The sequence below is a fragment of the Cyprinodon variegatus genome, unplaced genomic scaffold, assembly GCF_000732505.1.
Source record: "Cyprinodon variegatus isolate N-32 unplaced genomic scaffold, C_variegatus-1.0 Scaffold199, whole genome shotgun sequence".
Taxonomy (NCBI): domain Eukaryota; kingdom Metazoa; phylum Chordata; class Actinopteri; order Cyprinodontiformes; family Cyprinodontidae; genus Cyprinodon; species Cyprinodon variegatus.
This window is the reverse complement of record NW_015150652.1, coordinates 893,143-907,584: the sequence shown is the minus strand read 5'-3', so window position 1 is coordinate 907,584 and position 14,442 is coordinate 893,143. Positions and strand designations below refer to the sequence as shown.

Here is a 14,442-nt window from a genome sequence, read left to right as displayed (position 1 = left end):
GGTAGAGAAAACATAAAAAGAATACAGATGGTGTAGATCTGCTCTGAATAGAAATTTCAGAGAGGATTATAAGGTTTTAACTGAAGTTCTCATGAGCACCGGTATTCATAGTGCTAATGTTGCATCTATAGCATTAAAATAAAAATAGAATTAAAAACATAAGCAACATGTCCATGTAAAATCTCGTCTCTTCTTTATGTTAATGTTTTCACTTAAGAAAATATGAAAGCATTTCTAAAAAGTTGCATTTTAATCGTTTGTAATCAGAAAAGATTAAATTTGTCAAACGATTCATGCTAGTTATTCATTTATACAAAAGGTGGTAGGGAAAAAATGAGAAAAGATTTTTTTTTGTCTTTATATTTGTTTTTTGCTAACTCCAACAACACCCCAGTCCTGAAAGCCTAAATAAGAAAAGGTCTTAAGTGCTCACCCATTGAAATGTATTACTTTTTTTTCCTGTTCTCTATCCGTCATTTCCCGAATGATGGAAAACATGACTACAAGGGTTCCATGGTATACGGTAGGTGTATGAAAGCAGATTCCGGACAGACATTTCTATTCTCAACATTTGCAACATTAGCCGGGGGGGGGATAAAATGTCGCAAGTGAAATCTTGTTTAGCTTAATGACTCAGCTCAGTTTAGCAGAAAACGAATTATAGATTTTTGTTCTGTGTTTAACTCTTTTATTGCTTTTTTATTCTAGAAGCATGAACTTAAATGTGAATAAAGCTACAACTTCCTGGAAAAGAAGTTTTCACCATCCTTAGCTGGTCGACCACGCCTGGTCACCATTATGCTTTGCGGTCGCATGGTATTGTATTTTTTTATATTTTCACTTATATTAATACGGGGCTGCACATTGGAGCAGTTGGTAGCAATGCTGCCTTGCAGCAAGAAGGTTCTGGGTTCAATTCCCAGCCCAGGGTCTTTCTGCATTGAGTTTGCATGTTCTCCCTGTGCAAGCATTGGTTCACTCCAGCTTCCTCCCACAGTCCAAAAACACGACTGTTAGGTTAATATTAATATTTGGAAATTTTCTGCTGATCAGAAAACCATTCACTTCCCCGAAAGTAGATTGTCTTGTCTGACCCTAAAGGCATATCCTTTACTGAACCAAGCAAGCTTTCAGTTCTGGTCTAATTTTTGGGATTTCCAGACTACTTTCGTAAACCTTGAGTCACTTTCCAGTAAAATGATCATAACAACAGATCTGGTCAATAAAAATGTTTCATTTACTTGAGAAACTTTTCAAAAATAATTGTTTTTAGTTGAGTAAAAATATGTACATTAAATGTTTTTCTTACATGAGTACATTTGGCTATTCTACCCACATCTGCATAAGAGTAAGGATGGGTCAGTAATGTGTGCCCTCATTGTATACTGCAAAAACAATCTAAAAATGAGTCAACATTTCTTAAATTAAGTGTATTTACCCTTAAACTGAGTAGATAAATTAGATGATTTGCCAATGGAATGGTCATATTTAGTCTTATAATAAGAAAATTAGATAATATGCACTTTAAAAATAATGCAATTGTTTTTTTCTTATTTTAAATATAAATTGTCTTGTTCCATTGGCAAAGTGTCTCACTTACTTTGTCAATTCAAAAAAATATATACTTAGCTTAAGAAAAAATTACTTATTGAGATTTCTATTCTAGGCAAAGATTAAATACTCATCTGTTTAGAGCTCCTTTTGACTTTATTTGACCTATCAATTAAATTAAAAAAAAAATGTAGCCTGTAGTTCAGCCTTACTCACTGGAATGTATTTTTTCAATGTTTTCTTTTTATTTCTAGTGTTTTTTTGTTTTTATTTTTTTTCCGCATGTTAATCCCTTCCAGTTATCCTGCTAAAGTACAAATAACCTGGATTAGCCTAATTGTGAATATAATTAGTTTTGGTAGAAACATCCCTCTCTTTATTGTCTGTAGGACACTTTTGGAAAAATGTGTAGTTCGTGTTTTTTGGACTCAGGCACCAGACCCCCTTTTGATGTCTCATAGACAAGAGTCTGGAGAAAAAGGGATAGATGCATGCTGGTTAAAACTCCCTAGAAAGGTCAAGAATAAGAAAACTATTCATTGCTTAAGTTATTTGATTTTTGATGGTCAATGACATTGTTTTATGGCCAATAAAGTAAACTGAGCTGATGGATAATCATTACACTCGCTACATTGTGTGTTAAATCTCACCCTTTAGAGAGGAGTATTGAATATATCCCCAGTACTTCTAGGGAAATAAATCACATCCAGGGGGTCATTCTTAACATGGGAAATGCATTCAGCTATCTGCTCTGAAAGATTTATTCTTTAATTAAATGGAAAGGATGACCTGCTGCAGGCAGGTCAACATCATCCCTTTTTAGGCATAAAACACTGAAACCACATATTTTCATACATTTTCCCTTATAACTTCTTTTTCTTTAGTAACATTTTTTTTCTGTTTCAGATCTACAAAAAAATACTCTCTGTTTGGCAAATAACAAAATGATAAAAAGAGAGAAACTTTATCTTTAACTCGGAATCTTATATATAGTAACGCTACAGTGCTTATTAACAATGGTGTCATTACTAATTGTGGCGCACCTCAAACAGACTCCTTCCTTGTGTTACTAAGCTATTCACATCAGATGTCAGGAAGATAACATTTCGCTGGAAGTTGGGTTGGTTCTTGTTTACAATGTCATCTCTAAAGACAAAAAATATGCAGCATTTGGATGCCATTAATGTTTAGGAAAAATACAGAGGTGTCAAAGAGATTCATGTTTTTAGAGTCCAGGAATAAGGCAGAGGATCTTGAACGCTGCCCTAAGTGCATAGAAGAGTATCTTTGTCCACTGTAAGAGGTTCCTGTACCAATGAGAAGAGCCACTCAGATAGGAAATTTATTTAAATCATAAAAGCTAATTTCCACCTTTAATATTTTTTCAGCTTTTAATTTTTAAAGGTTTATTACAGCTGATTGTTTAACACAGGTGTGACGATAGCAGAAGTGAACTTCATGTTATCTGTCCTGAGTTATCCTTTGTTGATGCCCGCAGGTTGTTTGTGACACCAGACATCTGTGGGGATTTTGATCAACAGTCTGCATGACTTTGATAAACAAAGGGCTCTGGCTTTAATGTATTTTAGCGTCACTCTTGCCCCTCTGTTTTTATCAGCTTAGCCACACAGATTTAATCGGACATCCTTGTTTGTGTTGTCCTGTGAATGTTTGTCAGAGTGCCAGAGATCCAACCCCCCGCCCTTCTCTTTGTCTCGACATGGCAGTGTCACCCAGAGATGTTTATTATTGGGACGGGGGAGGGAGAGGTGGTCACGACTCAGTAGATTAGTGTCTGCAGAGCGTGCTTGTGTGTTGGTGAAGAGGGAGGGGGGATTTATGGTATGGGAGGGTATCGTTTATAAGAGTCCTTCAGCTGTTGCCTTAGTATTTGTTCCCACCCCCCCTTTTTTTTCTTTACTATTATTAAGTTGTCTCTTGGGAAATACCCAAGATATGTGAGACAAATGGCACAATGCGTTTGTAAAAAAAATAGTTACTGAGGGCGAAGCACAATAAGAAGAACACATGAGCCTACAGTGCCTTAGACATTTTAAGAAGCATGGTGGTGGCAGCATCATTCTGTTGGCTCGCTGGTTTTAAGCATAAACTTTATATAATTTACAGAGAGGTCAGTGGCTTTTACTTTTATTTGCATTGCAAAGTGTAAACTGTAACCTCTCTCAAAACAGTTGGACTGTGTTTTGTAAGCATAAATTCCTTTCTCTTTTTATTTAACTGGAAGCCAGGCCTACTTGATGAACTCAAGTGACACCAGACAGGTTGCACATAAAATAAATCCAAAGGACCAGACATAAACAAAGATTTCAGAATAGATATTTAAAATACTTTATACAGCATAGAAATCTCTTAACACTCAAACCAGTCCATTAAAAAAATCTTACAAAAAAAACCCAGAGCATCTGTATCAATCTCAGTTTGAAAAAGAAAAAAAAGCAGTTACAAAAATGTATTTTCAAAGCTTACATTACAGTTCATTTCATGCAACGTTTCATCTGGACCCAGAAAAAGAGAAGAGATTCTACAGTTTTTAATAGTGAGGCAAAAAAAAGACCCTTTGTGCCAGTGGAAGCCTTTTCTTTTTTTTTTTTACTTTTTTGTAAAAATGCCATTTCCATAAACGTATTATTTTTAAAATTCCTCCCATACAGAGCAAGTCACGTGAAGGAGACAGAGGATTTTAAGACTTCTATTTACAGGAACAGCGTTCACATTGCGCTCAGAGAGCTATTGGCAAATACTCATCATTGCAGTTCAACACTTTAAACTATTGCACAAACTACAGCATTAAGACAAAAAGAGGTGATTTACTTCTTCTGCAGATGTTAGGTGACTCTAGTAGCACTTGTTCCCACTTTCAATCCCTCAGTGTTTCGGTGAGGTGGTTAAGTTTTATAAGGCTTCTGATGCTCTATTTTACATTACTGACTACAAACTGGTGTTTAGCTGTGAGATGATCCTTACCGTACATATGAGTTACCCTGGTGGTGAGATAATACTTTTATATAAAACGGTAAAAATTGTGATTTTATCACTGATGGGTGATGAGAGTAGATATAAAAGTGAGCTTATGCTTCTACCATTGGTCCCTATGTAGTTTTATTGTGTTAAATCTAAAGTCAGCACTTAGACACATACCACACTGACAGGTGTGTCAGCCCTGACTGTCACTACCGTATGCAGAAATGCATGATAAATGCAGTGAGGTAAAGATAGTCAGCACATTTGTTTCCTACTGGTTTTGGTTTTCAGTAATAGTGCAGTGAGCTAGTTTTTTCTTTTCATTTTTTTTTTCCAGCTAGCCAGTATTCAGGCTACAGTGCGAGCTGGCTGGAAGTTAGTGGCTATAGTACAGAGTTTCAACAAACACAAAAACATTTACACATATAAGGTCGGGGTTAGGGTTTAGAGTTGGCTCCTGTTAGCTGGTGTGAAATCAGTTTGCGGCTTGTTCTCAAACCAGAAGAAAGCAAAACAAAAAACCTTAAAATTGGTCTATATTACAAGTGTTGTTTATATGTAACATGGTGTCCCAAGTTTAGGTCTGGAACACAGCAAGGTTTAGACATTGCAGAAGGATTCTTTTTAAATCTCATCGTGTCAGTGTCCCCATATTTCTTATAACATAACAAAATACTCAAGAGGTAAAACGTTAAATTCAAACCCCTATTCCATCATTGTTCCATTGCTAGATTAGGCATGGGCCGGATACAGATTTACTTTACTCTTATTTAGAAAGTGCCAAAGTGGTTGGATTTTCCTTCCATTCCTCCCTTCCCCAGCCTGTTGCTGAACAGTGCTGGTCAGATGGATAATAACAAAAAAAACAAAAAGCACCTTTGCACTTTCCTGCATACAAAAGATATAGTGGAGTTTGGAAGAATTTGCTTGTGCATAAATATATATATATAAAAAAAAAAAAAAAAATCATGCAGCTACCGCAGGCGAGCAGCAACTCTCAGCTTGAAAGACTTACAAGCTACTGCCAGATTGTATAACCGGTCTAACTGTATGTAGGAAAGAATAATAATGTACTCTATCGATAATTCTGGGAGTCCTTTTTTTGAAAGCTTCGCTAAATGAACAAGGTGTTTAGGTTTTTATCTTTTATCTGTGGTTTAAACTAAGCACAAGTAATACTGTTATCATCTGAGCTTCATTTAGGTTTTTTTAGATTTAATTGATCATGAATTAGTTAATTTCAATGTTCTCCATAAAATGCTTCAAATTTTATGGAGAACAAATAGGCCTCAATAACGTAAAAAAGAGGAGCAGTTTAAGGAGATGTGCCTTTACTTATCAGAGGAATCCAAGGATGATAATAAAATGATTTTGGTGAGAAGAGTTTTTTCTCCTCATTAAATTCAGATTTATAGGGAGATTTATTATCTCAAACTTGGACAGTTTGATTTGTGTGTTTAAAAACACACACCTATTTTAACCACATCCGTCAGTAAGTCAGGCAGTATTAAAGGAGAAACCTTTTTATTTCTTTTCTTTTTTTGTGTGCGTGTCGTTGCAACATTCTTAGTTACGTAAAGCAAATGTCATTTATGACAATAAATCTGTCATGCAGGCTTACATTTGCAACTGCTGTATTTTTTCCTTTTTTTTTCCAAAATGGAGATATTTCCTTTTTTTTTTTTTTTTTTTACCGCTGTGCGTTAACGCCCTTAAAATGTAATAAAGTTATTGTATTCTGAGAATCTCATACCGGCCCATGTCTAATTTTAAATATTAAAATATGTCATGAAAATTGGCTCAAATGGAATAAAGGGGCAGTTCACAGTTCAAAAGGCCGCTCTGAAATACCTCTCCAACTTCCACAAACTGTTGAGAGGGACACAAATGTTCCTTTCATTCTTTTTTTAATCCCTCAGCAGAGGGTCTTCAGTGCACCCGAAGCACACATGAGAGTTTTCATTGGGTAAGGAGGTGGGGACACTACTTCCTCAATAAACTGTTCCGGTCGGAATGTGAAAGGCTGCAGCGGGACTTTCTTCTTCGCACATTTCCCCGCAGAGGGAAGCTTGCTGCGATGGGTTGGGCTCTCAGGGTCGCTGCTCGCACTGTTAGAAGGAGGGCTGAATGCCGAGTTGGGGTTAATTAAACTGAAGGCAGACTTAAGAGGCATAAATGCTGAGCCTCCTGGCGGGCTTCCGACGCTACTAGAGGGGCTTCCACTAGTGTCGGAGGAACCGCACCCATCTGATGACAGATTCTTTTTGGGCTGTAGGTTGGAAATCAGGACTGGGGGACTGGGGATGGTTGCCTTTTTCAAGTATGACGAGTCAGGCTGGAAGGCAGAGACATGGCGCGGCGGTGACAAAGTGCCATTGGTCAGCTTGTACCACGGTGTGGAAGGTGTATCCTCAATCTGTTCGGCTTTGGAAAGAGAACCAAAAGAGTGCATGCCAATGGGTGACGGAGCCGGCGGAGCAGGAATGTTATGCTCTGGACTCGTGTTCACTGGTGGGAGGGTGGCCAAGCGTCTCCGCTGCTGCGGTGTGTTGGGGAAGAGGGGATGAATCTCGAGGTACTCCATAGATGATGAAGCAACAGTGCCAGGAGGCGCCAGAGGGGACTTACGATGTCCTACCGCTAAGGCTCTCAGTATACCTGAAGAAAGAAAGGGTGTAACTTTAGTTTCCCAACATTAAAACCTTTTAAAAATGTATTTTAAAAGATTCTGCGGAGACACGTGAACAATAAAAATGGTACACCTGGAGGAACTCATAATTATAGATTTATGACTTTGCGTGTCTAGGTAGTGCATGTCATGTCAATTATCTTACAGAATGCATCGAGTCAGTGTAAAGAACTGGCTGGTGCTCATCGTTTTAACTCTGTCAGTACCAGTTTCAGCCTTATTGCTGGATCAAAAACAGCCTATGGGCTTATTTAGTGTTTCTTACAGATAATTGAGGAGTGAAAGAGCTTAAACTTTAACTTTTCCCCCAGCTGTGTGTGTGTTGCAAGCTCTTCTTCACTTGTCACACATTTGTTCCCAATCTGAGTGCAGCGTCACGCAAAGTTACATACCTCAGTGCTATTCTCTCACTCATTCATTTTATGTCACACACCAGAGGAGAGATTCAATCATAATAAAATGCCTGCACATATGGCTGTAACTTTGTCCAGGATGTTACTTTTCAGGTAGATATGTAGATGGTTGCAGGGATGGATGGAGGGAGGGAGGGAGGGTTGCATGGACGGGAAAGTATGGATGTGTGAAACAGGTTGCAGTACATGAAGATGCATGCTCAGTCAACCTACCCTATGTAAAAAATGGAAAACAAATGATGAAATAAATGTTCTTTTTTTCTTTTTTCCTATTTCCAAATTATACAAAAACCATAAAAAGGTTTTTCTTTGCATTAAACAGTGCAAATCCTCACCTGTTTTGTGTTTCTTCTCCTTGTTCTGGCCCTTGCTAACAGCCAGGTAAACAGGCGTCTGTTTCGGTGGAATGGTTAATTTATCCACATGTTTCCTCCATTGTGTTTGAAAGTATTCAACTTGTCGCTTCTCTTCTTTCTTTTTCTCCTGCATCTGCTTCTCCTAAAAATAAAGAGCCAGTGCAACGGATTGTCAAAACGGGCCATGCAGGTTGTTCAACTATGTCAAAATTCTTCTAAGGATTAACAGCGTGCAAAGGGATTCCAGATTGATTTATGTGACAGGTCCTAGCAGTAAACCATAGTTTTTACTTACCCTATACTCCTTAGAGAGTCTCTTCATTTTCTTATTGAGAAGAAAGTAGACAGCCAGAGTGTGGCAGGCGCGGTTGGTGAGAACAGCGCTCAGCACTTCGCTGTGCTTGTACCCCATCTTCTCAGTCATATGAAGCAAAACTGTTTGATTTATTTCTTCGATGTGGATTCTGAAACAAAGAGAACAGATTAGTGATACTTTTATAACAGCAAAGTTTATGCAAATTAACATCTGAATTTTGAATGTGCAAGGCCTAGGAAATGCATGAAACTCCTGTAACTTTTTTATTTCATAAAAGCTACAAACGACTGCATGTTTTATTGGGATTGTATGTGATTGACCAGCAAAAAGTAAAGCACAACATCTGCAAATTTGATAAATGAGGATTCTCAAATGAGAATTTTTCTCTGGAAGGAGCATAACACACATAATAAACCTACAGCCTGACCACCAAATTTGACACAGCAAACACTAAAGTAATAAGTAGAGGAGCAGCTAAGGCGCTCTTGAAAACTGCTATGGCTCTACAGATATCCACAGTCCACGAGGAGGAATTGCATGGCTACGAATTTTTTTGTATACACTCTGTGTATACAAAATGATAATAAAAGTTGTCTAAGTCTAAAGTGACTAAATGTGAAGAAGTTGTGAAGGAATTGCATGTTTGGGTGTACCTGCTGCGGTAGGGTGCCCCTGTGTTCCTGTTGGCCAGCTGCAGCCAGGAATCAGTCATCACTTGAGTTATATTTGGACGCCTGTGAGGGTCTGGCTCGAGAAGCTTCTTCAGCAGGCAGATGGCAGCTGAGGGGGTAAAGAGGAATAAATGTTAAGGTGCTGTCAGTGTTCGCCAAGATTCCTGAAAGTTAACCATGTCATAACATGTATAAAAATATGTTTGTCTTGACACGGCACTGAAAAACGAAAACACCTATACCTGTTTCACTCTTCTCTTATATTCAAATTCTAAAAACATCTGGGTCAATCTTCTCTTCATCATCCATAACCGTCAGAGTTTTATATAACCTCGATGCTTTATAACATTGAATCATCAGTGATTAGTAGGTACTTGGTAAGTGGGTTAAGTCATTCCTTAATTTGAATATTAGATAAGTAGATAAGGATTATTGTCTGGGCATGCAGTGAGTGATGAGTGTCACTGGCTCTTTGTTTTTTTAGTGGTTCCTCCGGTATTATCTCTACCACCACCCTCTACAACCTATGAGAAACTCCAATGAAATGCAACTGCAGGAATGCTTGCTGCACCACAACTTCACTGGAAATGTTTTGCTTTGTTTGCGTGCATGTAATCATATCTATGAGAGCAATTTGGGTTTCTTAAGAAACAGTGCCAATAAAAACAGGCTCTCAAAAATCTGAATCAGACTAAACAGAAGTTTATTAGACTATAAGGTAGCTATACCCTACTTATACCTGACTGGACTGGTTCAGGTCTTTTCTTTCCAATAGAACTGTGAGCGTGAGCCTTTGGAACAATGAATCTAGCTATCTGTCTATTCTTAAAACTGATCTTGAAACCTATTTTTATTCCTTGGCTTGTAACACAGCACTAGACTTTCTCTGCTATTGTGTTTTGTTGTATTTGTTTCAACTCATTTTTTTTACTTTCCTTGGTACTGTATATACAGCATTTTGTGGCAGCTGTGGTTGCTTTATAATTAAAGTTGAGTTGAGTTGTTATATCTTGCTTCTAATCTTTAGCAAAGATCAGTAAATGCTTTCAATAGTTGGACTGTTTTGTTTGAATTACCAGTGGAAAGGGTAGGAGGTAGGGGGTTCATCTCCTTGTCCACCATCTTCTGGTGCAGAGCTCGAAGGCTAAAGGGCTCCACAGTGAAAGGGAGTGACCCGGTGAGCATTGCATACATATTGACGCCACTGGAAGACCAAAAGTGCATAGTTAAATTCTGGGTTACAGATAAAAACAACAGGTAAATTCATGTTCTAAAAAAATGACAGCGAACTCACATGGACCAAACATCCACCTTTGGGCCATATTTCTTTCTGGACAGCAGCTCAGGAGCGGCATAGGCGGGACTACCGCACTGGGTGCTGAAGGGGTCGGAGTATCCCAATATGCCAGCGCAGTTACTGAGGCCGAAATCTAATGGGGTGGGAGGGGAGAGAGTGTGTGTTGAATGTTGTTCCTGGTTTTTGTTTTTTGTTTATCTCAGCTTTGCACAAACATCCCGAGGCAGGTTAATACCACATCAGGAGCTTATAAGCCTTTTTCCAGGATGTTTGACAGCTCATAACTCTTTACCTCACTAACTCTCATACCGGACTCAAAGTGAGAAAATCCCCTATGACTGTTCACGCATTAGTAATAAAGACTCATATAATTATCAATACATTTTAGTTGTTATTTCTACCCTTTACAGACTGTTTTGTGAAGAAATTGATATTTTTAGCACATTACCTATTAGCTTTATGTTGTCCTGCTCATCCAACAGGAGATTTTCTATCTTCAGGTCTCTAGAAGAAGAAGAAGAAGAAGGAGAAGACGAAGAGAAGGGATATCATTGTTAAAAAAGTCAATGTTTAAGTACACTGAGATGAATAAGTATAATATTGTAAAGGCACTTGAAAGATCAACATAAAGACTTGATTAAGTGAGAACTTTAAATCAAATGATACATCGTCAGATAATATTGCACACTGACTGGCCGTAACCACTGTTTGCTAAGTGAAAAGTCAGCGCTTTAAGCTTATATAGACAAGCTCTTGCATACCCTTAATGACAAATCTGTGTGGGTACAACATATCTGGATGTTCTTGTGTTGTCATGTGGATAGAATGGGTTTAAGCCACATGTTGAAAGCAATCTTTCACACAAGAACAACACAATACTTTCAGGCTTGAGATGACTGACTGTTTATGTGTCCTTTTGATACCTGTGCACGACGCCGGCTCTGTGCAGGTGCTCGACGGCAAGCACCAGCTGCCGGATGTATTTCTGAGTCTCTCTCTCATCAAGGTGTTTCTTCTCATAAATGTGGTTCATGAGGTTCCCGCCGGGACACAGCTCCATCACCAAGTAGTAGCTGTTCTCTGTCTCAAGGATGTCCAAAAGCTGTGCGATATTTGGGTGGCGAATCATTTCCTGGATGAGGCCTTCCCTCCGTAGGTTCTTTGTGACGTATGAATCCTTCTTGGCCTTCCGCTTGTCGATTACCTTCACCGCCACCTGGGGCAAAGAAGGGAAGGGAAAAGAGTAAGAGGATGAAAGGAGATTCTTCTTGAACCTTGGCTGTTAAGCCCCATGCCATATGCTGTAGAGAGTTAACAAAACGACATTCCTGCATTAGTATGTCTCTTAAGGTTGGATTTCATGAAGGGAAACAGGTGATGAAGTGACTTGATCCTCAGTGAAGGATATATAACTCGACACTGACCCCAAACAGCTGCTCTCAGGGTGTGCAATAATGCAAGGCCCCAGAGAAGGAAGGCACATAAGTGTGGGAGAGGTTACTGAACTGTTGTAAAGTAAAGGGAAGCAAACATTATCCTATGTACTGAGAAGGTGCCAAAGCCAAATGGGCAGTTGAAGTTACACCATTTGCTTTAAGTTTAATTGTAGGTAATCTAATTTGAGAAGTCATGACATAAGCCACAACAGGACAAACAGGTTTTTACTCCTTGTTTTTCATTTCTCCTCTTAGAATTATGTTTTTGATAACTGCTTGAGCTACTGATAAGAAATCCTTGAAGATGTCCTCATAAATTGCAAACGGCATGTCCTCTGTTCAATGACAGACCCTTGCAAATAATTGTATTCAATAAAAATATTTCATCCCCTCGTTGTGAGTCTCCTTGTGCCCTGTCTAGACTGAGTTCAAGAACATCTTTCCCATACATTACAAATCATCTCAAGGAGAGTCCATAGACGTGGACCGGCATGGCAAGTGGAACAAATCACCATATCCATTAGTGACACAGTGCAACAGTGTCCTCCATTTCCTTCTCCCCTTTGGCTCATTTTTATGACCATCCTTCAGCTCATTTTTATGCTCTGATAATTGAATTCACTCTAAATAACCTTTTTACAGTTGCTAAACCTGGGTTGAAGAAGAAACACATGATGTGCCTTCACTTGACAGTTACAGGGGGGTGTGAGAATGTATGGGGTAGGAAACTGTATTTACACTGATGCATATGAGGAGGGCAGAGTGGGGTATAGAGGGGGGAAGGGAGAAAGCTGCCAGGGGGCTTCTGGGGGATTCAGTTGTTTATCAGGCACCCCTCAGACAGAAAGGAGGGGTCTTACAGGGGGAATGTAGAGAGGAAAGTGGGTTACGGATATCAAAAACACCCCCATGTGATCTCTTTAACCTCTGTAACCATGATGACCCCATCATTTATAGCTCCTTACTTTCACACGACTTTAAAATATTGCTAAAAAAAAGAGAATCTGGGAGACCTGATGCCTTTCCTTTGCCCTAGAATACCCTTTTGCTTTAATAAACTCACTGGCCTGCTCTACCTCCCCTCCCTCACAGCTTCTGTTGAACGCTTCTATTCAAATGAAGAGCTGTGCTTGGTTGTGAGATTACCACTGTTTGCATCATCCTAAACAAAGAGAGCGGGGAAAAGGGAGGAGAGGAGTGATACCTTTTCTCTTTAGACCAACAGAACGGACAGCGATGAGCAAACAGGAGACAGAGATGACTAATTATGTATTCATTAATAATCATATGTTTACTGTATTGTCATATAATCTGGTTTTTCACGTTACAATTTGCAGGAAATAGTGGGTGCTTATTAGTCTACCGTACTAATTATTTTTTTTCTGGCAGCTTCTCCGAAAAAAACAACAACCTGGAAAGAGGGAGACAAAGGCAACAACTGGCCAACGGTTGCCAGTATCAAAGCCCTGTAAGTTATATCATGAGGTTTTACGTGTTGAAGCTTGCAGGAAACAGGAGGTGCTTATTATTATAATATGCAAATTATTTTTTTCCTGGCAGCTTCACCTAAAAAAACAACAACCTGAAGGAAGGGAGACAAAGGCTATAACTGGCCAACGGTTGCACATATCAAAGCCCTGCGCTTGCAGAATCCCAATGAGCCCAATAGCTCATTTATCAACGAGGTGATTTCATATGCAAGTAGTAGCCCTGCTTCCTGATAGGTTGGACAATTTTCTCCTCCGTCCCCATCACAGCCACGCGCGCCTGCAGAAGGTGAGATCACCAGCAACAGCAGCAGACAAAGCAGTGCACAAGTTGTTATCCAATGCCTCAGGATAGCAGATGCTTTTCAGTCCCTCTCTCTCTCACAGAGAAACAAACACATTGGGTAAATATTGTCAGAGGAGCTTCAGTGCTGTGCATGCACTACACCTCAGCAGCTGGTGCTGCAACATGAGCTCATTAACAAAGGAAGCTCATTGCAAACAGAGATGGCCACTTTCTTAGAGGTAGAAGTGAGCTGATCAGAGGTGCCAGTGCAGTGGGATAACAAATCTCTAGTGTTTTGTTTCCTCCCTTTAAAAAGAAATGCCTGTGCCAAATGTAACCTTATAATTAAATCTATAATAAATTGTCCATCCCTATCCAGTATAACCCCCCCACAGACACACACACACACAAACAAGAAATGTATGCCTCCCATCTGTTTGCAAACTTTATACTGAAATCATGCATTTCACAACTAAATCATGCAATTATTAATTATAGTTAATATTGAAAAGTTTGATTTTTGTTTGTGGCTGGTGCAGCATAAAGGAATGCACTGACAACCCAACTGCAATCAATCCAAACAAATGCTCTTCTAGGGATTTAAAACTTCCAAAAAAAAACAAAAAAAAACCAAACAAACAAACAAACAGATGCATTCAATGTTGTTTTATTCTGAAGTTACCTTTAGTCGAATTAATCATGTGTCTCCAGGTTTATGTCTCACCTTTTCTCCGGTCAGAGTATGGAGACCCTCTCTAACTTTGGCGAAAGACCCTTCTCCCAGCTTCCTCCCAATCAGGTAGGTGCCCACGCGCTTGGTGTGATAAAAGTTCTTGAGGACGTCCGGGCCAGGGCTGCCTAAAGAGGCCGAGAAGGTGCTCTCCTCCTCGGCGCTGTCTGAGGTCTCCCCGTCGTGCGTCCGGTTATCCGTTCCCATGTTTTGGTCCGAAACAGGCAT

At 39.3% G+C, this 14,442-nt stretch overlaps 1 protein-coding gene and 1 long non-coding RNA gene across 2 annotated transcripts; one reads left to right on the top strand and one right to left on the bottom strand.

The window, feature by feature from the left end:
• Nucleotides 1–3,887: 3,887 nt before the first annotated feature.
• hunk (hormonally up-regulated Neu-associated kinase) lies at nt 3,888–14,442 on the bottom strand. Its single transcript, XM_015379792.1, has 9 exons — nt 14,209–14,442; nt 11,199–11,491; nt 10,724–10,779; nt 10,273–10,408; nt 10,055–10,182; nt 8,961–9,087; nt 8,287–8,455; nt 7,971–8,133; nt 3,888–7,191 (listed from the first exon to the last, which is right to left on the bottom strand). Exons 1-9 carry the CDS (start codon nt 14,440–14,442, stop codon nt 6,449–6,451), a joined length of 2,049 nt encoding a protein of 682 aa, XP_015235278.1. The 3' UTR covers nt 3,888–6,448.
• LOC107087935 lies at nt 12,662–13,690 on the top strand. Its single transcript, XR_001481358.1, has 3 exons — nt 12,662–12,980; nt 13,101–13,179; nt 13,272–13,690. It is a non-coding gene; the product is annotated as an uncharacterized LOC107087935 (long non-coding RNA).

Coding starts and splice junctions, on each gene's coding strand:
- hunk (XM_015379792.1), bottom strand. CDS start 14,442: ATGCCTGTTTCGGACCAAAACATGGGAACGGATAACCGGACGCACGAC. Junction 10,409..10,723: donor GGACAACATAAAGCTAATAG/GTAATGTGCTAA, acceptor CCACCCCATTAG/ATTTCGGCCTCAGTAACTGC. Junction 8,134..8,286: donor GACTCTCTAAGGAGTATAGG/GTAAGTAAAAAC, acceptor CTTTATTTTTAG/GAGAAGCAGATGCAGGAGAA.